This window comes from Salvia hispanica, chromosome 4 (genome assembly GCF_023119035.1).
Source record: "Salvia hispanica cultivar TCC Black 2014 chromosome 4, UniMelb_Shisp_WGS_1.0, whole genome shotgun sequence".
NCBI classification, from domain to species: Eukaryota; Viridiplantae; Streptophyta; class Magnoliopsida; order Lamiales; family Lamiaceae; genus Salvia; species Salvia hispanica.
Window position 1 is genome coordinate 57,795,122 of NC_062968.1, and position 26,601 is coordinate 57,821,722.

Consider the following 26,601-nt stretch of genomic DNA (forward strand, 5'->3'; position numbering starts at 1 on the left):
AGCGAAAAAAGTTAAAAATGCGCATCCGGGGAATCGAACCCCGGTCAGTACCGTGGGAGGGTACTATGATACCACTACACTAGATGCGCTTCATTGGTTAATAGTATTGCACTATACTACACATTGTCGGACATGAAAACTCAAACATGAATTGCTGAGCTTATCTTTATCAACTAAAATACAGTTTTACAATATTTTTTAAAATAAATATATGCTTTAGTTTTATTTTTTAGATAATTATATTTTAAAATTGTTATTTAAAATGCTAATTATGGAGTAGTGTTCATTTGATATACATACATTTATATGATATACATAAAAAAGAAATATAAAATAAAAACAACTAATAAAAAGAAAAACCGTGCAGCACACAAACACACGTAGAATAAAGGGCTCAAGCCTTTCATGTCGCCCCGCCACATCCCGCTGCCTCTATGCAATGCGACTCGGCGTGTTTCATTGGCGGAACGATAAACCAATTTTGCTTATATCCTTATAAATCAATTTTTAAACAAGATAAGCAGGGGGAATATTAGTGCCACACGCGGTGAAACCTCATTATTTCAAGTCACCTTTAGAGTGTCCACAACAGGGAGCCGTGACTCCCTATAGGGGTGGACAAGGTGGGGCCGCGAGGGTTGGACATGGGCAGGCCGGGGAGTTGGCGCGGACACGGTGCATGGAGGGGCGCCGCGGATGCCGGAAAACTTTTTTTTCAGTTTTTTTTGGATAAAATAATGTGATTGGTGCCAACAATTGATAAAATAATGTGATTTGTGACAAGTTTTTGTGGTTTGGCTAAACTATTGTGCCTAGTGTTACTGTAACTTGCTTAATGTGGAAGAGTTATTGTTGTTTCTCATGCATTCTAATTTGTCATTTTCAGTTTTCAATCTTTAATTGCATCCCTTTTACTAATGGTTTATCTACCTTTCTGATTTGTCAGCCTCATTATTCCAATGACGTGTCAAAGTCGACGGTAATAGTCCGTCTGATGTGGCTTCCACAGGGCAAGGGTGGATCAGTCATTTCACATGTCGTGTGTTTTGATTTGACCTCTTTTTCCTGGACTAGAAATAGAAGTAGAACAGAAGTGTCCATTGTTGTTTCTCTTCTTGTGTGAGGATCTCTCCTCTTTTCTCAATCCGCTTCCACTAGTGGATGGAAAAAGCTCCCGACGGCGAAGGAGATGCCGCTGCCGGTGGCACCAGCGAAGGCCCCGAACCCCTCACCTATAAGGTATATGATCATATGTGGAGTATTAATTTTCCGGTTTTTCATTATGTATATAATCATTAGTGGATGAATTTATATATCTTTTGATGAAGACATGGATCTTGAGAGTGTCAATTCATTGTGGTGGATGCCAAAAGAAAGTAAAGAAAGTCCTTCAAAGTATTGAAGGTATGCGTGCAACTTTTATTTTAATTTGTGTTTTTGTTTCAATTAATAATAGAAACAAATTATGTTAATCCCAATCCAGGAGTATATAAGATAGAGATAGATCCCAAGCAACACAGAGTTGTAGTGACCGGTAACGTCGAATCTGAGACGTTGATCAAGAAGCTCACCAAATCGGGAAAAACCGCGGAGCTTTGGCCGGAAAATCAGTCAAAAGAAGGCGGAGAGAGCAAAATTGATCAGACCGACGGCTCAAAAACCGGCTGTGACTCTTCCGGTGAGGATCAGGCGGAGGAGAAGGGCGGGGCACAGCCTCCCCCAGCTCAAGGCGGCGGCGGGGGTGGAGGTAAGAAGAAGAAGAAAAAGAAAAAGAAGAAGAGCTCCAACGCCAATGCCGGTGGTGCACCTGGTGGAGCGGCTCCAGGCGCTCCACCAGGTGCGATGGGTGGGCCCGTTGAGCAGACGAATGAGAGTTCTCCACGTCAGCAAGTATTCAGTTATCCGCAGTTTTACTATCCTACGCCGGAGTATGGGGTGAGCTACAATAGTGCTCCACAGAGTGCGAGTATGGGAAGGGGGTATTATACGATGCCTAGGTATTCGTACGCGTATTATGGCGCGGACTCTTATCTACCGTCCGATTCAATCATAGATGACACCTCTTGCTCCATCTCCTGATTCTCTTTAATTTCCCCATCTCAATATTGTTATTTGGGAATTAAGGTGATATGTTGTGTAATTGATTATGATAATGTAGGACATATATATAGTTTGACCGTTTCTCTTACAAAGCAGTCATTTAAGTTGCATTTTTTGGTCGAATAGAAGAGTTTCATTAATCTTAATTAGTGTCTAGGAGTTATGTTTTGTCTAAGCATATATGCTGGTTCTCACACGCACACACAAGACAAAAGATTTTTCCTTTCCGGGAAAGAGAAATCTTTCTTTAGTTGAGACCTTTCACTTTTAAACCTTTAAATCTTTATAGCTTTAAACAATTTGTTGTGCATGCAGAATTGAATATATGCAAATTAAGGTGAAGATAACTTTGTGTAGTAGACATCCACTTTAGAGTGTAGAAAAAGTAGTGCATGTATAATATCCTGAAAAAAAAACAGAAGATGGACCGTATAAATGTAGAGAAAAAAGGAATAGTAATTGAAGAGATGTTGAGAATCTTGCTTTGAAGAGATGAGGAGGGATTGCATGCATTTTTAGTGGTCCATGTCAAGTGGTGAAAGGATAGAGAGTAAAAAACATTGAATTATTGGGAAATCTTATTTGAGCTTTATCTATTTGGAATATATGTAAATCACTTTGGTATAAGATTATTCACAGCTTCTTTATCCACAGGCACATTCTCAGAATCTTTTATCAGAAAGATTCTGTGTGAGTGTGTGTACGTGCGTGAGTTGGATAGCAATAGGCAATCCCAAACCGAGCAACTTGGTATAAAGTTCACTAATATTTTGAAAAAATTGCAATTATGTGAGTATAATTTAGTAAATTAGTAGGTAAATATATGTTACTATAGCTAGATAGAAATAATCATCATCCAGAAAAGAAGTAATAATGCTAGCCGTCATTCAACTTCTTTAATTCAGTGTTTCATGAATGATTCGAGACTCAATTTGCACAGTTAAAGGGTTCAAACCAAAAAGATAATAAGCTAGCAGCACAATTTTAAATATGAACAACAATAAGAACGTAACAAAGCAGGGTCAGAGCCAGAAAATAATCACGGGAAAAAAGATAAAATAAAGTAAAAATGATTGGATGTTTTGTCTTTTTTTTTTTAAAGGAAATAACTCAATTTAATTAGATTATCCTAAAAATGAATCCGACTCAGCTTAGTTGGGACGGGGGAGTGCTTAGAAAGCCAACAAAATATGGACGAAGTTTGCTAATGAGAAATATGTCTATTGCCCCGTGTGAAAATAATATCTCCGGTAGTTTATATACGAAAAGGTTAAAATTAAGTTATTAGAAAAATCATGAACATAGTGAAGTGTATTGAACACTCAAAACATAGAAAATGATATGCCTAGAATCACGTGGGCCTCAAATGGGCCTCTCTCCATAGTCTGGTGTGATCTGACATTAATATGGGCTAAACATGGGAAGTTGAATAACATATCGATTGAACTAATTTGGAAGTTCCAAAATCATACTAGTGTTATTTTATGAATAGATTTGAAAATTAATCCCATATGCATAGATAGTGGAGTATTATAAAGTTATGGACACCAACATGGAAGAATTATAAAGTTTGTACTCGCTCCCTCCTTAAACAAGACTTTTTTTTTTTTTTTTTTAATTTAGACGTGTCCAATATTAGTCTCTTCATTTATAGACTTTATCACACTATGTATTATTCGCAAGATATCAATTTATTTATTATTTCTATCATCATTTGCTCCACTAATAATTTATTTTTTAGTTATTACTCTACTAATAAATCGAATTGTTAGTACTACTTATCGAACAATCTTCATATAAAAATATACTCAAAATTATTTAGTAGAGAGACTGCAAATCAAAATTGTTATTTATTGCGATGCGAAATTGTGTCCGGAATAAGATCATGACCGCTGGATCATTACACGTGGCAAATAAGCTTACCATCGACGGCTACAAATTGTAAAATCCCTAATTCCCAAATTTTATTTCCTTCCTCCAGTCCAATTTCAAGCGTTCCAGATGGGATCTCTGGGACTAAAATAGGAGTCGCGCACGTTAGCATTGAGCAGCTTGAGCGCCGGCTTGGACTTGACGCAGCGCGGCGTCTTGTACTGGTTGATGGAGGCGCCGCCCTGCGCGATGAAGAGGTCCATGAGCTTCTCGAACGTCCCCGGCTTGACGACCCTGATCTCGAGCGGGCCGACGGACTTGTCGTTGGTCCGGCAGCGGCGGTAGACGTAGTCGAGGCCCTCCTCCACGGAGATGCAGCACTCGGAGAGGACGTCGGCGGGGAGCGGCGGCGCGTGGGGGTGGATGTCCTCGTTGATCTCCCAATAGATGACGTAGTGGCCGGGGATGGAGGAGGTGTCGGCGTAGCTGGTGTACTCGACGAGGAGGGCGTGGCGGGGCTCCAGGAGGCGGCGGGCGGCGGCGGTGATGCTGCGGTGGAGGTCCTCCTCGTTGGTCTTGTCGTTGTCGATGCTCAGGACGACGTTGCGGCGGCAGATGAAGCGGAACTGCGGCGCCTCGTTGTGGAATCCGGTCACTTGCAGCACGTCGCCGATGCGATACCGGTACAGTCCTGATCAAACGCACACTTTAGGCGGTGTTCGGTTTCCAAAATAAAATAATACTCCATGATTATTTTAGCTATGACTGATTAGCTATGACTAATTATCCCATGATTATTCATCTAGGATTGAGTTGTGAGGTTAAATCTCATGAACCAAACACACTACAAATTTAATCTCAGTTACAATCTTGCAAAACGAACACCCCCTTATTTGTTAATTACAATACTAATATGTAATATGTTGCCCACTGAAACGTAGCACAGTTGACAATGAAGGGACAGATCCTGCTGCAACGAAAATACATTTTCTATTGAAATATGGGGTACTCCATAATGGTATGCTAATTCAAACTAATTATTTAAATACCAAAATAAACAAGAATTTTACTAAAATTCATAATCATTACATCAATTTGTTGTCAAAAAATGAGATAAGATGCAAATAAAGAGGCAAAAGTAAAATGGGAAATTATGTCATGTCATGATTACCCTAAAGAAAGCATCGAGAAATCTTTTGACTAATGTTTGTACCTTTCCGTACTAAGTACTACGAATTGCAATACGAATTAACGTGGGACAAGATGCCTTTCTTCAACTCATTAAATTATTAGTGTTGATAATTATTGCTCTATAATGCTCTTTTGAGCAACAAATAATGACACATTATGTTGCATCTCAACCTAGTACTAATACTACTATCTGATTTTTATATAAACGCTACGTAATACTCCCCCCGTCCTCGATTAATAGTCACACTTTTCCATTTCGATCCGTACCTAATTAAGAGTCACTTTATTTTTACCATAAATGGTAAATAGGTCCCACATTCCACTAACTCACTTCACTCACATTTTATTTTAAAACCAATATAAAAAAGTGGGTCCCACATTCCACTAACTTTTTCAACCAACTTTTCTTTACATTTCTTAAAACCCGTGTCCGATCAAAGTGTGACTCCTAATGGGGGATCGGAAGGAGTACTTAATTAGTGACTAAGCACGTATTTAAAAATGGAATGAGCAATTTACCGGAAAATGTGGTGACGACAAGCTCGTAGTAAGAGCCAAGCTTAACGTCGACGAGCTCCACCAGCTCGGACGGCTGCGGCGGTGCGTCGTCGTCATCTTCGTCGTCAAAATCCATGGACAGCTCGCCGTCCTCACCGAGCGGGATGAACTCGAAGTAGCCCATGTTGGGCAGCAGCGTAAAGGAAACCTCGGTAGGATCGCAGAGCGGCTTCATATTAACTCCAAAATAACACTCCGACGAGGCATACATCGTGCAAACCAGCGGCAGCCGCCCGTCGCTGTAATAGCGCAGCGCCGGCACGTACTGCGACATCGACCCCGTCACCACGGCCTCGATGAACTTGGCGCTGGGCCACAGCTTGCACAGGATCCCGCGCCACGAGGCCGCGCCGCCGCAGACGCCCTCGATCTCGTCCGCCGCGCGGGGGTCGGGGCGGCCGAGGAGCCTGAGGGTGGCGGCGCGGCAGGCGGGGTCGGTGACGCCGGCGTCGAGGGAGCCCGCGCGGATGTCGCGGCAGAGGTCGCGCCAGTGGCGCTCGAGGAAGGAGATGGCGCGGAGGAGGGCGGAGGCGAAGACGGCGCCGAGGCGGAGGACGCGGCGGCGGTGGACGAGGCCGGCGAGGAGCTGGCAGTACATGCTCTGGTTGCTGTCCGGGCAGAGGATGGCCGCGTCCGGGCTGGTGAAGTCGTTGAACGGGTCGGGGGGCCGGCGCGAGAAGTGACCGCTCTTGTAGTAGCTCGTCAGCACCGTGCAGGCTGCCAGCCCGCACGGGGTTGACATCTCCGCCTTGACGAAGTAGAGGTACATCGCCTTGCCTTCGTCCAGCCCGGAGACATGCCTAACGTCAAAATAATAATAAAATTTCATGACTAAATTTTAAATTTTTTAAAAGCATGTGATAAATACATACCATAAAAATATTGAAAGTGAAATATATAGTACTCCTATAGCGATCTTAACTGGTTGATAATTGGCATGATGAGATTGTAGAGGAAAGTACGGCGATCAAGATCCTCCGCAATCGTTGGCATCAACTTGGGCTCACCGGCCGACGTCCCGGAGCTGCAAATCGATGATTCTCAATGCTAAAATTCAATAATAGTAGTAATAGAAAAAAAAAAATGAAGCTATGGAGTATAAATTTTACATATTTTTTTTTTTTTTACCTGCAAAGCATCTCGATTATGGGGTGACCGGTAATAAGAGAGGACTCCTCGCCATTAGCGATTCTCACAATGTAAGGACGAATATCCTTATACGATATTGCAGGAACGCGATTCTTAAAATGAACCACGCTTTTCGCTGATTTTGATGAATTTCCCAAATATTTTTTCAAGTATTCTGTATCACAATTTTGTTCCAAAATTTTTCTCAAAATTTCGTGTTGAACTTCACCTGCTTTACTTGTCAGCCTCTCCAGCTCATTCAGTGCTTCATGGCCTTTGTATTCCAATTTCTTGCCGTCCATTAAACAAAAAAAGAATTGTAAATAACAAGGGAATTATTACGAGAAGAAACTATTGTTTTTTTTTTGTTTTTGGTTTCCTGTTGGATTGATGACTATATTGTGTGGTATGGCTCGAAATTGTGTTTCTTGGTTGAATAGTTTGAGGGTTCAATGGTTCTATATATAAGGTGGAAGATATTAATTAGTAAAATCTAATAAGAATAGTGGCTAGTTTCTTTTTTGAGTATGAGGATTGGTTCCCCTTTGCACGTTGTCGTTTCAATTGATTCCAGTATTCTACACCCCACTTGCCTAGGCCCTAGCCACCAACAATATCATTTCCAACGAAAATCACTTATTTCTTGAACAAATATTTCCATTCTAACACGTTTTTACTTTTTATAGTTTAAAGAAAATAAAATATGAAATACAAAAAAGAAAAGTGTATCATGCACCCGAACAGAGCACTATAGTGGCATTATAATTAAAATGACAACTTAGACAAGCAATCTGCGATATATAGACAAACAATATGTGATATATAGAGACACGCAACTCGATATATGATTTCCAAGGAATCTGCGATTACGAAATCAGAGATAATCAAACAATCTGTGATACATAGGCAAGCAAGACTGTCACGCGATAGACTAAAGTTGAATCTACTTCTAAATTTAAGGGTTTCTATTGGTGGTACATTGTCATTTTAATTGTGGTTGTCATTTTAGTATAACCCTCCCTATATTACTCTACTTTTGTAAATATATAAATTAGGCAATTTAAATGAAAATATTTTTTAATTAATTATCACATATCAACCTGAAAATTGATATACTGTATATTACAAAAATCACAAATCATAGTAGCGTTAATTGAGCATATATATATATAAAGAAAAGTATTACTATGTGCCAAAATCATTCGCAATCAACGTACAAATCAGATAACCTGACCCAGAACTAAGTGTGATTAAATTGTAAGCTAATCTAATTTATTCAAACAATTGATGATAGTTACTTATTTTGAAAGCTTTATCTCTATCCACAAAATTATATAGGAGTACTATTAGTGTGATTAAATTGTAAGCTAATCTAATCTATAAACCAACTCTAGGTTTCATTAATTACTTGTTGAGGAAAAACAATTAAAAAGTGATGACGTGAGTGTTTCCTCCTTTTTCTTGCAAGTTCTAGTTATCCTAAAATGTTGGTTTAGTTATTTGTGGTTAAATAACATCTATTTTTCACGTAAACCATTCTATTGTTTATGTTTACCAAAATTTCGTGAAACCGAATTCTTGAAAAAGGGAACTAGTCTTGTACCAATATAGAGAGGTTTAGATACCACCCGACAAAGCTAACAACATTTGTTAGCGAAATGCCAAATCACTTTTGGAAACAATCCACACTTCAAATTAAACCCCTCAAATTATTCTTTTATTTTTTGGATATATTTTTTAATTACTATATATATACATTAATGCATAACTATAAATAAAATTACTAAAATCTATTTTAAAAAAATATAGTTATAAATAAGCATGCTTTCGTTTTTAACCCCAAATTTTTAAATTAGTATATGTTCATTTCTTGCTTTGTTGAGCTCTTCATTTAGAAACGTGCTATATATATGTTTGTTTGATCATATCGACAAGTGTAGCACATGTATATTATTTAATTAGTTGGACATGTGAAGTAACAATTGTATATATTTTAAATTGTTGATGTAAAAGTAAAACAAGTTAGATGTATATGCCATGGAAAAATAGCTTTTTGAGTGAATGGATTTATGTGGTTGTTACTGTTTTCCCACTTTTAACGATTTTAGTGATGTCGGCAGACAGCATCCGATGCATATGTTTTTGGATGTGAAAAACGTGGTTTCGTTTCAAAACTCTTAATCCAATATATATATAGTACAATTTGAAATTTTAAATATAATTTCTCTATGAGACTATGATTGTTGAATAATAGTACTGCATATCATAATGATAGACATCGTCATCAAACGAAAAATACTACCTTATTTATCATATAGTTTTCACAAATATTTCAGTGACCAATAGGGTTGCTTTTTATTATTGGACAAGAAACAATTTGATTATATTAATTCAAAATTTTATTTTTCATGTCCAAATCCGCAAGCCATTATAGACATATTGTGATTTAATTATCAGATCATTTTTACATCAAATAACCCAAATTACTTGCTTATAACTGAAAGCCCTTAACCCTTAACTTTTCTAGAAATTAAAAATAATACTCTTATAAAGGTAGAAAAAAAAACCAAAATTGTAATTACAATATTACAAAATGAAGTCAAATTAAAGTAGTATATAAAATTGAAACTTCAATAAAGGTTTGTTCATCTCATCCAATTTTAAAAGGATAAAATCATTATATTCCAAAGGTATTACTAGAATGAATAAAACCCAAACATTTGTGATGGAAGAACAAAATAAAAGGAAGAGAAAGCAAAAAAGTTGTGATTGGGTTTTGGTTCGCCACATAAGAGAAACAATAACATCCTCTTTTTTCTTCTTATCCCAACACACAAAATGAGTGCTTGCATGAGAAAAGACAATTGAATCAATCACGCATTATTTCTAGGCATCTGTTTCATCTTTTATATAATAATAATAATAATAATAATAATAATAATAATAATAATAATAATAATAATAATAATAATAATAATAATAATAATAATAATAATAATAATAATAATAATAATTGAAAATTAAAGAAAAAGTTGTTAAATACTGCTGACATGTGGAACAAAAAATTTTATAATAATAATAATAATAATAATAATAATAATAATAATAATAATAATAATAATAATAATAATAATAATTGAAAATTAAAGAAAAAGTTGTTAAATACTGCTGACATGTGGAACAAAAAATTTTCTTTTGTATGATTGCAACTTGTGCGGCTTATGTGCAACGACTTTGCAAATCTGAACAGAATAAATCGGAAACCTGATGTCGTTTCTACCAAATCTCTCAACATGTACAATTTGTTCTCTGGCATATCTATCTGTCTGTCTAAAATAAAATAACAGTTATTAACTATATTTAGGTAATTACGAAAGATCTAGCATGCATGTATTTACCATCGTGTTAATTGGTACTCCATATTTAGTCAATGAATTATACATATTTATGAATTTATATATTTAATCAACGAATTATAGACATTTCACGATAAGTTTTAATTCGTGATTTGTAGTTTAATTTAAAGGGTTTGAAGCCAATCACTTCCTTATATATTTAGTTATGTCCTATCCACATTAAAGTTTATTATTCTTCACTAATAGGAGTATTCATGTCTGTGAACATTTTATCACAACCACCCTTTGCCCCTTTTTAGTGACATCACTCAGGTTCGACTATATCTATGTAAGTATTATATGCCTAGTACGTAGGTTTGAGTTAAAATGACAATCCCTCTTAAAGTGACACCGTGACACTACTTATACAGCAATTTATAAACACTACACAACAATATTACAAACACTACACGACAATCTATAGATTGCTGTATAGTGTGTCGGATATTGCTGGACAAGAAAAATTGCTGGATAAAGAGCAAAGAATTGCTGGCCGTCTTTTTTACATAATTTTTTTTTGCCACGTGGCAGCTTAATATTCGTCCACGTGTACAAATGATTGGTTAGGAATGATGGTATGGTGTTATTTTAAGGGGTGGTGGCACCCTAACATGCCCCTAGTATGTATACGTATATATGTACAGTTTAATGCGACTATACATATGTAGCATATGTTGTATATGTGTGTATATGTTCATTATAATGATCATTTATTGATCTAGGACTATAATTTAATAGTAGTAATCAATCAAGAATTAGAGTAATTCTGAAGAATGCATATCAGAAAACAAGGAAAGAAAAAAAAAGGTGGGGAGGGGTGAAGAAAAGAAATTAGAGGTCCATCTCAAATGACATAAGCCCCAAAAATAATGTTTTTGCCTTTGTGAAAACAAGTGAGAGACATAATGTATTGGTGATGTGTGTGAAAGATGGCTTTTAGATGTACGATTTTAGGGCAACAGTAATTAGTGCTCTTTCTTTCTTTCTCTCATGGTTAGGGCTCAGCTTTTCCTACAATGCAAGAGAAAGATATCTTTTTGGCGTGCCTTGTTTTCAATGACTAGATTCAGACAACATGAGCGTGCCCTTGTCTGCATAATTGTGTCTTCCATTATCATCAACCTACCATGATTCTTTCTCTTCCTCAATCTCCCACATCCATTTCACTTGGATATCATGTTCGATAGGGAAGATGAGATTAAGCCAAAATATAATAAGAATACACATTTTAGATCAGATAACTCGCTTATCTTCGATCAAGATTGTTATCGGCCCCGAGAAGCAGAAGGTTATTGGCAAAACAAAGAAAATGGCTCATCTACCTACAAAAGTTGGTTTTTAATCTTTATCTATTAATTACATGGATATATAGAAACAAAAAAAAAAAAAAAAACACTAATCGTAAGAAAAATGGTGTATATAAACTTATAAATATATTAGTACTATAAAGTGGATTTTTGAATAGAAATAGAAGGGGGAGTATATATAATTATGAAATACTCTTATAAAGTGAAATGTTAAAGGCTTTATTATGAACATGACATCATTTACGTACCCTTAGTTCATACGGCCTTATCCATTCCACTTTCAATTATTTATATTTTTCGTCGCATTGCAATCACAATCAGGGTTTTGTCTTATAATTAATTAACTTATAATTACGTTGAGGTCCATAAATTGATATTTCTGTGTACCGTTATCAATTAATTAATCACAAAAAGAATACTAGTATAAGAATCGAAATTTAAAATCTAAGAAATTAATGTATCAATTTCATCTCTCTCTTTTTTGTTGATATATGGTAGTAGTACCCAAAAAAGGGAGATCTAGGAAACCATTTAATGGAAACATCTACGATTGGTGGTGAACACAATATGAATCTAATCTACATTACAAGATAATGGAATCTTTAAAAATGTTAGGAAAATGGAAATCTATATGTATTCTAGTAGATGCAAACTCATATTTCAACTCTAGAAAATTTAATAATCCGTACATTAATAATGTGGTGTTGAATGATGACAATGTTGTACTTGAAATTACTTGTTGGTTGCTTTATCCATTTATGAAATATCCTTGCATTATTGCTCTCCCAAGTGGATATATCGTGGCCACTTCACAAACAAATTTCATCATTGTCATATGCCTTCATTTCCTACGTTCTTTATCACCCCAACCTAATATCAATTATTTATTAGGTTTTAATTTAATTTACATTACAATTTACGTCATGATACTTTATGTTGGATTTCTGATTATTTCGATTCTACAGATAAAATATGAGATGAATAAATAAAAATATTCTTCGATGAGTTGACTTAGTAAGATTATAGTTTTGCAGAAAATTATTGTCATGTCCTTTCGACAAAGTTAAGTGGTGACTGACAAAGCAATAAACCCTTTGTTTTGTTTGTTTTATTATAATTTATTTATCTATTTTTATGATCACTGGTGAAATATGTGAACTTTTAGTTGTTTTTAAAATTAACATGACATTGGTGATATAAATTATTTTTGTAAATTTCAGACTATTTATCATGTCGGATCAATTTGGCAAAATAAAATCACAAATCATGTAAAAATTGTAATTGTAGAGAAAGTAAAATTATACTTTGTACGGTTGATTAGTGAATGTATAAAGTAAGTGTGATAGAGGATTACTAAACGGATTAGTCCGATCTGAATAAATAGTAGTAGCATTAATTCCACAAAATCAATGTGATTAATACATTTTTAGCTTTAGTGTATGATATAATTAACACACATAATTTTGTTAACAATATAACAATATCATTTTAAACTGCAGTATGACGGAAGCAGCCTTTTCCAAGAACAAGACAAACCAAAATGTGGGACAGCAACTATCATCACAACCTCTCATATTGCTTTTAATTGAGAAAAAATTCTGCAAATGCATATCCATCTACACTAGCAACAAACAATAATATTCTTTAATTTTATTATTCCTCATTTCACTGCAGCTTACATATCCCTAGTGCTTTCTTTTCTAGATGAATATGATCATTCAGGAAAATAAAGGTGATAAGGACCTCCTAAATAAATCGATGATAAAATAATGAGATATAACTAGATTGCCAAGAAGGAAGGAAGTGATAAATTTTATATATATGCGTATGCATACATACTACTATCAAAGTATCAATATAACTCATTTAGATTCAAATCAATTTTGAATAATTGCTTGACTATGCTGACACTGATTTGCAACTACACAACAAAATCCTTACTGAAATCTTAATGGATACCACAATTTTCTCTATCATTGTAAAATTTATGAGGTTGAAAATAAAACAATAATGAGTTAAGGCCAAAAATGGTCCCTAGCATATGGTTGTTTTACGAATTTGGTCACTAATATTACATTTTTGATTATTTGGTCCCCCACATATTAACTCTGACCCGAATTGGTCCCAAATTGACGGGACCTTCAATAATAGACGGAGCAGCAGCAGCGGCTGAGCGACGGAGATGTCCGGTGAGGGTGAGGCAACGACCATTGGTGGTGACCAGCGACGAAGGCAGCGGATTTGAAGGGTTTGAAATTTGGGGATTTCCGATTTGGTCGATTGGGGGAAGATCTCTTCGAATTGGAGATGCACCTCAGCCGACGGAGGCCTGAACCATCGGAGTACCGCCGGCGTGGCGTCGGAGCGGCGATGACGGAGGGAGGACGACGGTTGTGGAGTTCACCTCCTTGAGGAGCTCTGATTTGGGGGCGGATGAAACAAGCTTCTAACCTAGAAACTTGTTTTACGAAGTCGGCGGTGTGGCGGCGGCGGCCCGATGATAGCAGCGGCGGTTTTCAGCCGGCGGCGGTGCCGCTGCTTCGTCTATTATTGACGGTCCCGTCAATTTGGGACCAATTCGGGTCAAAGTTAATATGTTGGGACCAAATAATCAAAAAGATAATGTTAGGGACCAAATTTATAAAATAACCATATGCTAAGGACCATTTTCGACCGTTTAACTCTAAAACAATTGTAATTCTAGTATTTGGGAAAAGACTTCATTCACATTGATCATTGGTGTAACTTTTGGGTACACGATGGGCCGTTTATTAGGAATCCCAATCCAGAAAAATGGGCTTTGAGAATCCAGCCCATTAATTATGTAGAATTCGTTAAAAAAATTATTAAATTAAATACAAGTAAAATATCAGATGGTAGCAACCGTTACAGATAAACCGATAGATATTGCCTATGAATGATCTCAATGGCGGCGGCAAATTTTGCACCACTCCACCACCACCATTTCCGCCGCTGCTCGTCCCCGCCAAATTCGAGCTCGTTGTTGATATCAAAGGCGTGTTTCCTTAGCAGAAATTTTTCATCCTCCTACTCGTTTTGTGCGTCGATCCAGCCCGCGAAAATCACTCATGGACAGCTAGTTAATTGCTCTCCGTCGCCGTCCTCCACTTCGCCGGAAGTTAGTGCCGCCACGGCTGAGTCATGTGTTAATTTGGGGCTGGCGCTTTTCGCCAAAGGACGGGTACTTTTTAAAACTAAATTACTATCTCATTTTTTATTTTTGTATTTTTTGCATTTTTGAAGGTATTTTTGTAATTGCCTATTGATTTAGAATGCTATAGAGTTTGTTGCAAAGTAGAGTATTGGATATGATCAGTATAATAGTCTGCGTAGACTTGCAGTGTTTGTGTTTCGTTGATGAATAGTCCCAGCTAAACAAAGTTGTTTTCATCTGGATTGGAGCTTGTGTGAGCTAAGCTCATTTAATAATCATCCAAATTAAATGAATTTCTAAGCTCGGTTGAGATAAAGTTTGGATTTTAAATCGGAAATTTATGTGCATTGTGGCTGTATATGTTTTATCATGGGAGTAAAAACTACTACTAGCATTCTTCTTCTCTCATTTGGGGTAATGGGTCTCTAATTTCAATGATTAGTATTTCGGGGGGGAGTTCTTCCAAGTTTTAGTATCAATTTCTTCGAGTTATATTCCAGGTTAAGGATGCTCTTGAACAGTTTGACACTGCTCTCACTTTGGATCCTAACCCTGTGGAGGCTCAAGCTGCGCTGTATAACAAAGCTTGCTGCCATGCCTACAGGTAAATTTGTGTTCTTTGTAAAACTCGTGTTACCATGGGAAGGATGCAAGACAAAGCCAATCTAGTCTCTTTATGATTGACAATTTAGAAGCTGTTATACTATGCCGGTGTAGAATTTTGGGGCAGATTCAACTATGTATAAATTTGATCATTTTGCATTGATGAGGAATCTTTTTTTCCCTTCTGTTGTGTGTTGAAGGGAGGAAACCAAGAAAGCTGCTGAATGTTTACGAACAGCTTTGAGAGAATATGACCTCAAGTTTGGAACCATTCTAAATGATCCTGATTTGGCCTCATTTAGAGCTATGCCTGAATTCAAGGAATTGCAAGAAGAGGTTGGCTTCTCAATTATGGCCACCTTTTATCTTGCATATGTTTCTATTTTTCAAGACATTCCAATGTATTTCAACTGTCATTGTTCACTTTGTAAAATCTTGCACCATTTGTCGTTGCAACGTCACCTCATTTCAATTTGCTTCACATCATATCAACTCCCAACTCCTCCACCTTCCCCAAGCAACATTGTACAATTCTTACCAATGGTACAATGTTCCTAATGCCATCAACAGGCAAGACTGGGTGGAGAGGATATAGGCTATGGCTTTCGAAGGGATCTAAAGCTCATTAGTGAGGTCCAGGCACCATTCCGCGGGATTCGCAGATTTTTCTATGTGGCATTCACAGCTGCTGCGGGAATCTCATTGTTCTTAACCATACCTAGACTATTTGCTGCAATTAAAGGTGGTGATGGTGCTCCTGACCTGTTACAGACATCTGAAAATGCAGGAATAAATATTGGAGGTAAAGTATAATGTATACTGTATAATGTCTGATGTATATTGTGTAATGTGTAATGTATAACATAAAGTCATGCCCAAAATAACAGAAGTCTTTCAAGGAATTAATTAAGTTTTTGACTCAGCATGGTGCAGGTATTATTGTTTTTGTGGCTTTATTCTTATGGGACAACAAAAAGGAGGAGGAACAGCTTGCTCAAATTACAAGGAATGAAACACTATCAAGGCTTCCTCTGCGCCTTTCGACAAACAGGATTGTTGAACTTGTGCAGCTACGGGACACAGCAAGGCCTGTTAGTGACCCTTCTTCTCTCATTTTTTCTCTAGCACAGTTTCAAACATCAGGGGATTAAGTTGTTACTGAGAAAAAACCCCCTCTACGAGCTCTATTTTGGCATCATTTCCTATCTAGATGTTACAACTGCTTGTTTAAAATGACCTCAGGCATTTTCTGTCAACGTTTGTTGTAACATTTCCTCAATAATTTTTTTTTATTTTATAATTTTGAAGTTGAATTTTTTATTCAAATTCCCTCTTTAACCTATTAGAAATGAGGCCTAGTTTATGTTGTAGTGCCTGTGTTCTTTTGATCCTATTGAGGGTTCACAGTACCCACATTTTGCTTATATCCTTCCATCATTTGGCATTAAGTCTGGTACCAGCTGTAGGTTATTTTGGCTGGTAAGAAAGAGACAGTTGATTCAGCCATGCGAAAGGCAGAGAGGTTTCGAACGGATCTTCTCCGGAGAGGAGTTATACTGATTCCTGTTGTATGGGGTGAAAGGAGAGAACCGCTGGCAGAGAAAAAAGGCTTTGGTCTTTCTCCAAAAGCAGCTGCTTCTCTCCCATCAATTGGGGTAAGACACTTTAGACAGGGTCTGAATGAATTGTTTGTCATGGAATCTGAGTAACTCCTCCTAATATTGCATGGTGTCAATGGTGTTGCACCTTAACCATCTGACAGAGGTTTATCAAGTTTTTGTTGGTCATGACATAGTTAATGGTAGCTCTTTCATATTCGTATGATTGTCCTGTTTGAGAGAAAAGATCATTCTACTTATTATTCTACCTTCCCTTGAATATATATAAAAAAACAGTATGTGTTCTGATTGATTTGTTCTGCTTACATTTTGCTAGGAAGATTTTGATAAGCGAACTCAATCAGTTGTTGCAAATTCAAAAATCAAAGCTGAGATTCGATTCCGAGCAGAAGTGGTATCACCTGCTGAATGGGAAAGGTTGGTACTCCTACTTGCAAGATTATGAATGTCTTTTGACTTGGCTCTCTCGATTACTAGACATCCCACTATCAAGAAAAAGAAAAGCATGGCAGTAATTTTCTTGGTAACTGTTACCACAATTTTACTCGGAACTCTCCATTGATGGCACATGATAATTTTTCCATCATACTGTATTTCTTATCCGAGAGTAGGATATTCCAATAAGACAATGTTTATTAATGTGCATCATTTTTGAATTACGTAGAGCTTTTAAACCAAATATGGACTTAGCCTTTTTACTTCCAGGTGGATAAGAGATCAACAAGAGGCTGAAGGCATAACACCGGGTGAAGATGTGTACATAATTCTCCGTCTAGATGGCCGTGTTCGAAAATCAGGGCTGGTTAGTGATTCTTTGCTAATTACAATCCTGATAAGCTGTCAACTCTTTTATGCAACCAATGAAAATATTGTCACCAGCTTTCAAATGAAAGTCTTCATTGTGATTTGTGAATGTATTGGTGGAGAAGGGTATCTTTTTCTATGCTCCAAACCTTGTTCTGCTGCATTAGCCGTTACTAAAGATCACTCTAAGCAACTAGCTAGTCAGGATTGTGAGACGTTGAGGCTTAAGTCACGGATCAGTTTTTAGGATTTAAGCGTGTCAATTCTGAAAATCAATAGATCCTATCAACCATAAAATGCCATAGAAGCATTAGTAAAGTTGATTCTCGACCACCAACCATCAAAGATAAAAGTCTCCCACTAGAATATGAAGGCTGCCATTTCACCATACATCAACTTGTAGCTACTTTATGGACATTTTTGGCATTCATATTGCTATTTTTTATGGCGAGTCGACCCCATTGCTGTTAGCTTAGATATGTAAACTTTATCGAAGAGTCTTGATTCGGACCGTCTAAAGGGTGAAGACCCAGATGAATATATTTGGTTTCCATGCTGAGATAGTAAGCATTTGTTTTGCAGGGAATGCCTGATTGGCAAGAAATTGTGAAGGAGGTGCCCCCAATGGAAGATCTCTTGAGCAAGCTGGAGAGATAAACCACGTGTTGGAGGGTGCTAGTTGAGATTAAATTATTTCTATTCTATGCTGTTGTTATATGCATATATACTTGTGAGAAAATATTGTATACTTCTTCCTCAAATTGATCTACCGTTATAGTGAGTGCAAATTGATATCTGCTCATGTTTACTTAGTATACTTAGTTATAACCACCGCCTGCCGCCAATCATAATCATTTGCCCCTTTTCAACTTAATCTTTGTTGGTAGGTTAAATCTGCAATTATTTCATTATACTAATCAAGATTAGGACAATTCAACTATTGATTATTGTTGTGAATATGCTGACTTGACTAACTGCATAAAGCATTAACATCCTTTTTCAAGTGTCCAAACTAGCTATAATCAACGGTTAGCTCACCAATAACAATTTGGGTATATCTTTTTGGATCATTTTTTCGTAGGGATCATTTCTTCGTAGGGATTTTAATCTTTTGAAGCATTCGAATATAGTGTATGGTGATCGTATAAAATTATAATTAATAAAAAAAATCGTTCAATCATTATTTGTTTAAATATGCCAAGCTTACAACCAAAATAAGTTTTCTATAAGTCAGGAAGAGAGATTCTCAATAATTTAGGGTGGGTTCTATTGATCATTTCTATAATCAATGTTCAAGTTCAAATAGTACTTGATTTCAATCCATTTTATATCATTGGTCAAGCTAATTTAAATAAATAGAAATAAAATAGAGTCTGATATCAATCATCACTGCCAACTATTTGGGAATCCTTTAATTTTGTATAGTTTTTTAAGCAATTAAAGATCACAAACAGCTAGCGCTATAGAAAAGCATAAAACCAAAAGTAGCTCCACCAGTTTCTTAATGAGTTATCTTTTGATTTTTTTTCCTAATACACATTAATTACATGTATAAGAAAGAAATGTATAATTGCAAAATTTGTTAAATAATGAAGCTGAAATTATGTGGTTCAGTTCACAGTGAGAAGACTTAGATAATTTTCATAATAGTTAAATGTCGTTTAGTCAATAAAAGAACAAAATTCTTGTTTAGGCAAATTGTAACACAGCTGTGTATTTCATTTAATTTATCAAAAACGTGTATGCGACTACAAAAACTCTGGTCCACGCCCGTACCCAAAATAATGTACAGTATTAAAACCAAATTCTGAACTTATATAAGTTAAGTAGGCCAGTTTATTTTGTAGTATTTTCTAAATTACTCAAACCCAAGCATCGACGAAATGGGACTCCTCCGCCTCCTCATCGCCACCGCAGCGGTGACGGCATTCCTCGTAAGCAGCGCCGAGGGCGGCGGTGAATTCAGCTGGATTCCGGTGAGTAATCAGTCTAGCTGCAAGGGATCGTGCATGGAGATGGAGTGGGAGTCGGAGCGGCGCATATTAGCCACGACGAATTACATAAGCTACGGTGCGCTGCAGGCGAACAACGTGCCGTGCTCGCGGCGTGGTGCGTCGTACTACAACTGCAGGCCTGGAGCTGAGGCCAACCCCTACACCCGATCGTGCTCCGCTGCAACACAGTGCCGCAGTTAGCTTCGTTATTTCTATGTATATATATGTTTATAAAATTAAATAGGCTACGTAAACATTACTAATAATCTATTTTTCGCATTTCAAACATCTCTTATCTCTTTCCATTTCCTTTTTTTTTCGCTTTTCTTCTACCTATAGGAGTGAATTATTTTTGTGAACAACTATTTCTTAGTGCAAGTAAGAGAAACTACTGTTTAATGTTTAATCTCTGCCTTCCGATCTATACATTAGTATTTCTTCATCTCAACAATTTTTTATGCCACTAACATTATTGGTGGTCTTGGATCAAGACTTTTACTTGACATTTAATAAATTTTTTTATAAAATTCGAATGAATCGAGTCTTGTTTTTTTGGTCGATTTGTGATATTATTGCTATCATCCCAATTGAGCTTGGATTATTGCTATGATCCCATTTCAAAGTAGTAGTATTATTGTGAAGTGGATCATAAAATTCGGTCTGACGTATAACGTATCGGAAGGAGGTCTCTGATTTGGTCAGAGAAAAAACAATTAAAGTACAAATAGTAAGTTAAGCAAAAATAACAGTTAAGCAAAAACAGATTCAAGAATTGCCACTACGTACAACTCATTATCGAATGTAGGAGTATATCCTAAAGAAAAAAAGTGCCATGACCATACTAATACTACCATCCTCCACCTTTTTTGGACTACAAACTCTGCCTCAAAATCTGATTGACATGGGATATAAATTACTAGTATTTCATCTGGCCTTCTTTGAGTTTGCAGGTTTGCCGTTAGTAGTATTGTCCATGTATGGATACTCCGGGGGTGCCATCCACAGACCTACTAAGATGATTAAGTGGGCGCAGAGCAGCAGTGTTGATGAGTAGATATTAGAAGGGAAGATGTTCCAACATAACTCCACCATTACAAACAGAATTAAACTGTATGGAATAGATATTAGGGATTATCAGAGGGGACGGAGAAGCTGATAGTAATAGATTAGAGAATTAACGTTTCGAGGTCACGAGACCTACCGGAACCAAGTTGGAAATGGTGTTCGCCACAATAGATAGGGTAGAGAATAGAAATACCTGCAAGTAAATATATGACATTAGAAGAGTATATGTTACATGGAACCTATCTCGTTCTTTATTTTCGACGGTAGTTTGTCAGTAGGTGGTGGTTCTTTATTTTGTAAGTGACAGAAGGCCCAGAAAAGATTATTAAGAACGTCTACAAAAAGAGTAAAGAATGTGGTACTCGACTCCAACATAAAGGCAATGTCCAAGAGCACATACCAAGAGTAGAACTGATAATGGAGAGACCGAGCACACACGACTCCAACAAAGTTCCCAACAAACATAGTCGTTGCAATATCTGAATTGAGTTCAACAAGAGGATGAAGCAATGAAGTCGTGATTAAAATCAATTGTATAAGAGGGAAATGGATATTTATTAGCTGTTACTTACGCTCTGTTTTAAGCACCCTCGGATTGATATTCTGCTCATTGAGCCCTCTCAGGGGGAAAGAAGTTGGATTAATAAATTTGAGCTTCATTTGAGCAAGTTTACAATGCAAGAAAGAGAACAAACCTCCTTCATGCCTGCACCAAGTCAAAAGAAAAACAAAGACACTATATCAATAAAAAGATCATTTGTATGTAGCATTGGATTATGGGACACTATCTTTGCAAGTGATGGATATTAAAGGTCCAACTATATTAGAAGTGATAAGAAATTTACTTAAAAATTGATTATAAATTTAGCAGAAAAGGCCAGCTTAAAAGCCTTTAGTGGCATTGAAATGGTGATAATCCTTACCTGCACCATTTATAATGAGCAAAGACTGCAAGCAGAAGAAGATGAGCAGCCAGTAGAAACAGCGCAAATCCTTTTGAAATAAAAACCGGCTCTGGGACAAATTTAAAATTGACAGACCTGGATAATACAGTTAAACTTTTATCACTTGAAATGCCTATTTCATTAATCTCATTGCTATATAGTACGTCAAATATTTAACACTAGCTTATTTTCATTGTGATCCACAACCCACAGAAAAATTTTAAATCACGAAGTCACAAGAAATAGTTAAATAAACCTGCATACAAGTAAATATACGATAAAGTAAGTATACAATGTGCTGATACTGAATAGGTAACACGTGTCGAGCATAGAAAATTATCTGGGTCAATGGAGGTACCAAAAATGGACGAACACGCGACCAAGATTAAAAGCTCTTGAGAAATATGCGACTGGGTGTGATAATATGAAAGGTAAAGCCAAGAGAATCTGCATAATCATCCACCAGAAAACAGTGTAAAAGGTAAATATTTTGTCAGACCATGCCACAGTTGAAGATTACTTATTTTGATAATTTGCTAATTAACTCAATAAATAAATTTCATTATGGCAAATAAAGTAGAGGTATGTAACACATTATCAGTGACTCAGTGGTAACACTGATTTATTATCAAGAAGGATTTAAGAGCAATCACCTGTACTATGGCCGCACCTGCACCAGCAGATATTACCCCAAAAACATCCATAGCCTGCTTTCCATGTTTGACCCAGTAAGTTTCTTAAGATGTAAATGTCATTTTAGGAATTTTGACAAATGAAAAATGTTAGCAATCAGCTTACCTTCAGCAAGAGGAGTAACAATGGAGGTGCGAAAAGCAGAACATTCATCTTCACTGAGACAGCCCCACTGTGCTAACAGGAAGAACGTCTAACGCACCTTTAGGCAATAAATATATTCACCAATAAAGAATGATAACTTTACTGGCAAATGCATTAAGAACTAGAAAAAATAAATACAAATTTAATCAGTATGCTACCTGAAAATGATTAAACCTAGATGCCATTTCTGATAAAGAAATGAAATCAGTGCTGCATGGAACATTGTTGTGGCAAAACAGTCATTGAACAAGCGAAGCACAAAGATTGAGTGCAATCTTTTTGACAAAGTAAGCAGGCATAGAGCCCACCAAGGAAGCTGCAAGACATATGATCTGAAATCAAAACCTTTGCTACAAAGACTAGTTGTTCACTAGGATCAAACTCCATACCACATCCGTCTTCAAATAAATAAATAGAACCATCCCGAGATTCACAATGTAGAGTATGCCAAATAAAATCTGTAATCAATAGAACATCAGGTTATGACAACTTAGTATACATAATATCTCTAATGATCTTTCAAGTAATCACAAAATCAGAGTTGCAAAAAGAGATGTAGTTTTTCAGATTTTTAAAAGGCTACAAAAAATAATTATCAAACAAGAGTGGAAATAATATCAACGATTAAATTGCTTTACATTCATCAGAAATGCAAATTCTACCAATAAATAATCACAAAACAATAGGGAAGAAAACAGCAACCATGGAGTAGACAAAGCAATATAAGTAGCATGCAGTGTGGAACTTAAAGTTTATGGTTAGAAAGGGTAAGCTCCTACTCATCCAATTTGCACAAAGGCAAATAATTAGTTCAAAAGAATTGAACAAATTGCAAATTTACCTGAGCAGGATAAACCTCTCCACCAGTAACATACTGAATGGCAGAGTAGATATACAGAAATCCAGCTGGATATACCAGAGGCCCTGTATCACCTTTCAGTTTGCTGTAATCTCTTTCACCTCCCAGAAAACCAGTAACCTATCCAAATCAATTTGCACCTTTAACAGGATTCAGATAGAATTGAACTTTTTCTTTAAAAAATGGTTTTTTTTCAATTCTATGCCAACTAACTTCCAATAGTCTTTCACATACGTTACTGCAAGTAATCACCAGCAATACTAAAAGTATTTTCTTTCAGAATTGAAAGAAAAACATGGAATTTTCACCTGTGACATGTAAGCATCCCAATCAATTTTCGTATCTGAAACACACGAGCGAAACAATGATTAAGACATAAATATGTAGCTAACCTAACTCAATTGCAAAGAAGAGAGTGAATTTCTCGTTACATGGAACATATGCGATGATGAGAGAAACCAGGACGGCGTCCGCGAGGAGCACGGCGACGGCGGAGGATAGCTTGGGGTTTTTTAATACTTTTTTAAAGAAATGCATATTTTTTGTCCCCTCCGCCTTCAATCCAGTGGCGGCGGAGGTGGATCGCGCGGCGGAGGTTTGTCGCGGCATCGGACTGAGACTGGTTGCGCGGTTTTATTAAATTTTAACACTGAAGCTCTCAACTATTAACGTGAAACGCTGCGTTTCGCGTCAACTGTTAGGCCGGATTTGACACTGGGAGAGAGGACTTACTCAAAAATCCAAACCAATTGTAAAAGTTAAAAACAGTTATTGCCTCCGTCCATACAAATTTGTCTCATTTTTCCATTTTCGTCCGTCCTCTAAAATTTGTCTTTTTTTATTTTTACCATTTTTGATAGTACACTTCATATTCCACTAACTCATTCTTACTCACATCTTATTATAAAACTACTACCTTTGTCCGTGAAAATTTGATACAGTTTACTATTTCGGTCCGTCCCTGAAAATTTAATACACTTCACTTTTACCATTTTTGGTAGTGGACCCCATATTCCACTAAATCATTCCTACTCACATTTTATTATAAAACTAATACTGTAAAAGTAGGACATACATCCCACCAACTTTTTCAACTCACTTTCCATTACATTTCTTAAAACCCTTGTCGGGTCAAAGTGTAGCAAATTTTGGGGGACGGAGGTAGTAATATACTCCATCCGTCCACGAATAGGAGTCTCATTTCTTATCGGTGCGGGTTTTAAGAAATGTTAAGAAAAGTGAGTGGAAGAAAGTTAGTGGAATAGGGGTCTCACTTGTATATATTAGTTTTAAATGATATGTGAGTGGAATGAGTTGGTGGAATGTGGGGCCTCTTTACCATTTATGGTAATTATGAACCCGCGGATGAACCAAAATAGAAAAACGGGACTTCTATTTGCGGACGGAGCAAGTATAAAAGTAAGACTCACGATCCACTAACTTTTTCAACTCACTTTCCATTACATTTTTTAAAACTCGTGCCGGATCAAAAGGGGACAAATTTTGGAGGATGGATTTTGCCGTCATTAAATGACTTATTATATCAATAATAGAATTTTAGATGTTAGAATTAGGAGTACCAAGTCTGTTTCTTTATTTAGATGTTGAGAAAAATAATCAAATAAATGAGTCATTATAGATAAAGACGGTCCACTCTACATATTCTCCGCCACCTCCTCCCCACCCTTCACCTCACCAATAATCCCACCATGACCTCAAACACCGCCTCATCCAATAACACACCAACGACGACGACATGAACCACCACCTCCGCAACAAGAGCAAGAACTTGGCCGCCGCGCGCCGCGGGCTAAAGTCGCTGAGCGTGGCCGTGGCCCTGCCCCTCTCCCTCACCCTCCTCGACATCTTCCTCTTCGGCTCCTCCGCCCGCTACACCAGCCTCCACAAGCCCTTCTACGTGCCCTCTCTGTGGACTCTGCACCTCGCATGCGTCGCCACCGCCTTCCTCTCCGGCTTGTCGGCGTGGCTGGTGTGGGCCGAGGGCGGCCTCCACCGGCAGCCCGCCGCGCTTGGGCTGTACCTGGCGCAGCTGGCCGCGAGCCTGGCGTGGTACCCGGTCGTGTTCAGGGCGGGCGCCGTCTGGCTCGGGCTGGCGCTGTGCGCGGCCTTGTTTGGGGCGCTGGTTGGGTGTGAGCGGGCCTTCCGGAATATGAATCCCATCGCCGGGGATTTGGTCAAGCCCTGCTTAGTGTGGGCGTTGTTGCTCGCCCTAGCTAATCTTAGGCTTGTGTATCAATGATTAATTTGGATGTTGTGTATCTCCTTTTATTAGGTTTTGTTATGTTGTGATATGGATAGATAGGTAGATGTAATACTTGGATTTATTGACTCGTAAAATTCTGGTGCCATTTTGATACTCCATGTTGAAAATAGGATAATATTATCCATTTCCAATAATTATCAATGGTAAACGGAATCATGACTAAATGAAGCGTTATATATTTTCCAACTATGATCTTTGATGTTTGATTGTTTTCGATTAAACACTGCGTAATTGATTTCTTCATCTCGTTCAAGTGAAGATAGGAGCCAAGTCTGGCTATGATATGGACTCTGATACGCCACCAACAGCTGCAGCACGTGATCCATGAATAACAACCGAGATGAGCAACCCAACAGCTGAGACAATTGAACCACGCAACCTCCTCTTGGCTCAATAGGAAGAAGACTTGCCCAACAAGATACAAGGATAAGATTAAAGTCGTAAGTAGCAAATCTTTATGATTATCTTTTATTTTAGTTATGTTTTTCTTCTTGGATTGAATGTTTTTTAGAATATGATTTATATAAGTTTTTTTTGATTTTCTTCTTAAATATTTTCCAAATCATAAAGTTAAACCAAGTATTGTCCAGAAAAAATAAATAGTAGAGTCTATTGGAGAGTCAAAATCATTGATAAATAAGACGAATACTCTTTTATCATCAAGTTTTTTGAAACCCTAGCATCTCAAATAGGGTTCAGCTCTTCAATTTATGTTCAATTAATCTCTTCAGTTGCTGGTGTTCTAATCCGATAGATCGAAGGTCTATCAGGCTATCCCCAAAATTTGAGGGAGGCAAGCTTGTCGATTGAGGCCACGCGACGCTTCTCCTTTCCTTTCCGATTGAATTGCCCCAAGGCTTCCATCT

General features: G+C 37.1%; 6 protein-coding genes and 1 non-coding gene across 9 annotated transcripts; 4 read left to right on the plus strand and 3 right to left on the minus strand.

Annotated features, from left to right (window-relative positions):
- Window positions 1-18: 18 nt before the first annotated feature.
- On the minus strand, window positions 19-89 carry TRNAG-CCC. The gene has a single exon. It is a non-coding gene; the product is annotated as a tRNA-Gly (tRNA).
- A 1,018-nt stretch (window positions 90-1,107) lies between these two features.
- On the plus strand, window positions 1,108-2,192 carry LOC125219692 (heavy metal-associated isoprenylated plant protein 36-like). Its single transcript, XM_048121735.1, has 3 exons — window positions 1,108-1,239; window positions 1,329-1,404; window positions 1,484-2,192. Exons 1-3 carry the CDS (start codon window positions 1,162-1,164, stop codon window positions 2,077-2,079), a joined length of 750 nt encoding a protein of 249 aa, XP_047977692.1. The 5' UTR covers window positions 1,108-1,161; the 3' UTR covers window positions 2,080-2,192.
- Window positions 2,193-3,931: 1,739 nt separating this feature from the next.
- LOC125219956 (putative indole-3-acetic acid-amido synthetase GH3.9) lies at window positions 3,932-7,325 on the minus strand. The gene is made up of 4 exons (XM_048122059.1): window positions 6,850-7,325; window positions 6,644-6,745; window positions 5,683-6,521; window positions 3,932-4,663 (listed from the first exon to the last, which is right to left on the minus strand). The coding sequence occupies exons 1-4, from the start codon at window positions 7,149-7,151 to the stop codon at window positions 4,089-4,091; spliced, it is 1,818 nt and encodes a 605-aa protein (XP_047978016.1). The 5' UTR covers window positions 7,152-7,325; the 3' UTR covers window positions 3,932-4,088.
- A 7,111-nt stretch (window positions 7,326-14,436) lies between these two features.
- Window positions 14,437-18,548, plus strand: LOC125223677 (protein LOW PSII ACCUMULATION 1, chloroplastic). 2 transcript variants are annotated; one of them, XR_007176766.1, is made up of 9 exons: window positions 14,437-14,753; window positions 15,227-15,330; window positions 15,530-15,665; window positions 15,900-16,131; window positions 16,263-16,420; window positions 16,796-16,984; window positions 17,269-17,365; window positions 17,654-17,750; window positions 18,335-18,386. XR_007176766.1 is itself a non-coding variant. In XM_048126930.1 (9 exons), the coding sequence occupies exons 1-9, from the start codon at window positions 14,469-14,471 to the stop codon at window positions 18,407-18,409; spliced, it is 1,377 nt and encodes a 458-aa protein (XP_047982887.1). In that variant the 5' UTR covers window positions 14,437-14,468; the 3' UTR covers window positions 18,410-18,548. The 2 variants fall into 2 exon arrangements, 1 of the variants encoding a protein (XP_047982887.1); XM_048126930.1 differs by having other exon boundaries at window positions 17,265-17,365; window positions 18,335-18,548.
- Window positions 18,549-19,635: 1,087 nt separating this feature from the next.
- LOC125221513 (rapid alkalinization factor-like) lies at window positions 19,636-19,947 on the plus strand. The gene has a single exon (XM_048123631.1). It carries the CDS (start codon window positions 19,636-19,638, stop codon window positions 19,945-19,947), a length of 312 nt encoding a protein of 103 aa, XP_047979588.1.
- Window positions 19,948-20,478: 531 nt separating this feature from the next.
- On the minus strand, window positions 20,479-24,093 carry LOC125222456 (dol-P-Man:Man(5)GlcNAc(2)-PP-Dol alpha-1,3-mannosyltransferase-like). 2 transcript variants are annotated; one of them, XM_048125080.1, is made up of 13 exons: window positions 23,883-24,092; window positions 23,760-23,794; window positions 23,434-23,571; window positions 22,982-23,050; window positions 22,751-22,908; window positions 22,554-22,620; window positions 22,409-22,462; window positions 22,114-22,202; window positions 21,735-21,851; window positions 21,384-21,517; window positions 21,212-21,290; window positions 20,948-21,004; window positions 20,479-20,854 (listed from the first exon to the last, which is right to left on the minus strand). In XM_048125080.1, exons 1-13 carry the CDS (start codon window positions 24,058-24,060, stop codon window positions 20,671-20,673), a joined length of 1,359 nt encoding a protein of 452 aa, XP_047981037.1. In that variant the 5' UTR covers window positions 24,061-24,092; the 3' UTR covers window positions 20,479-20,670. The 2 variants fall into 2 exon arrangements, with proteins under 2 accessions (XP_047981037.1, XP_047981038.1); XM_048125081.1 differs by lacking the exon at window positions 22,982-23,050 and having other exon boundaries at window positions 23,883-24,093.
- Window positions 24,094-25,102: 1,009 nt separating this feature from the next.
- LOC125222458 (translocator protein homolog) lies at window positions 25,103-25,921 on the plus strand. The gene has a single exon (XM_048125085.1). The coding sequence runs from the start codon at window positions 25,208-25,210 to the stop codon at window positions 25,709-25,711; it is 504 nt and encodes a 167-aa protein (XP_047981042.1). The 5' UTR covers window positions 25,103-25,207; the 3' UTR covers window positions 25,712-25,921.
- Window positions 25,922-26,601: the final 680 nt, after the last annotated feature.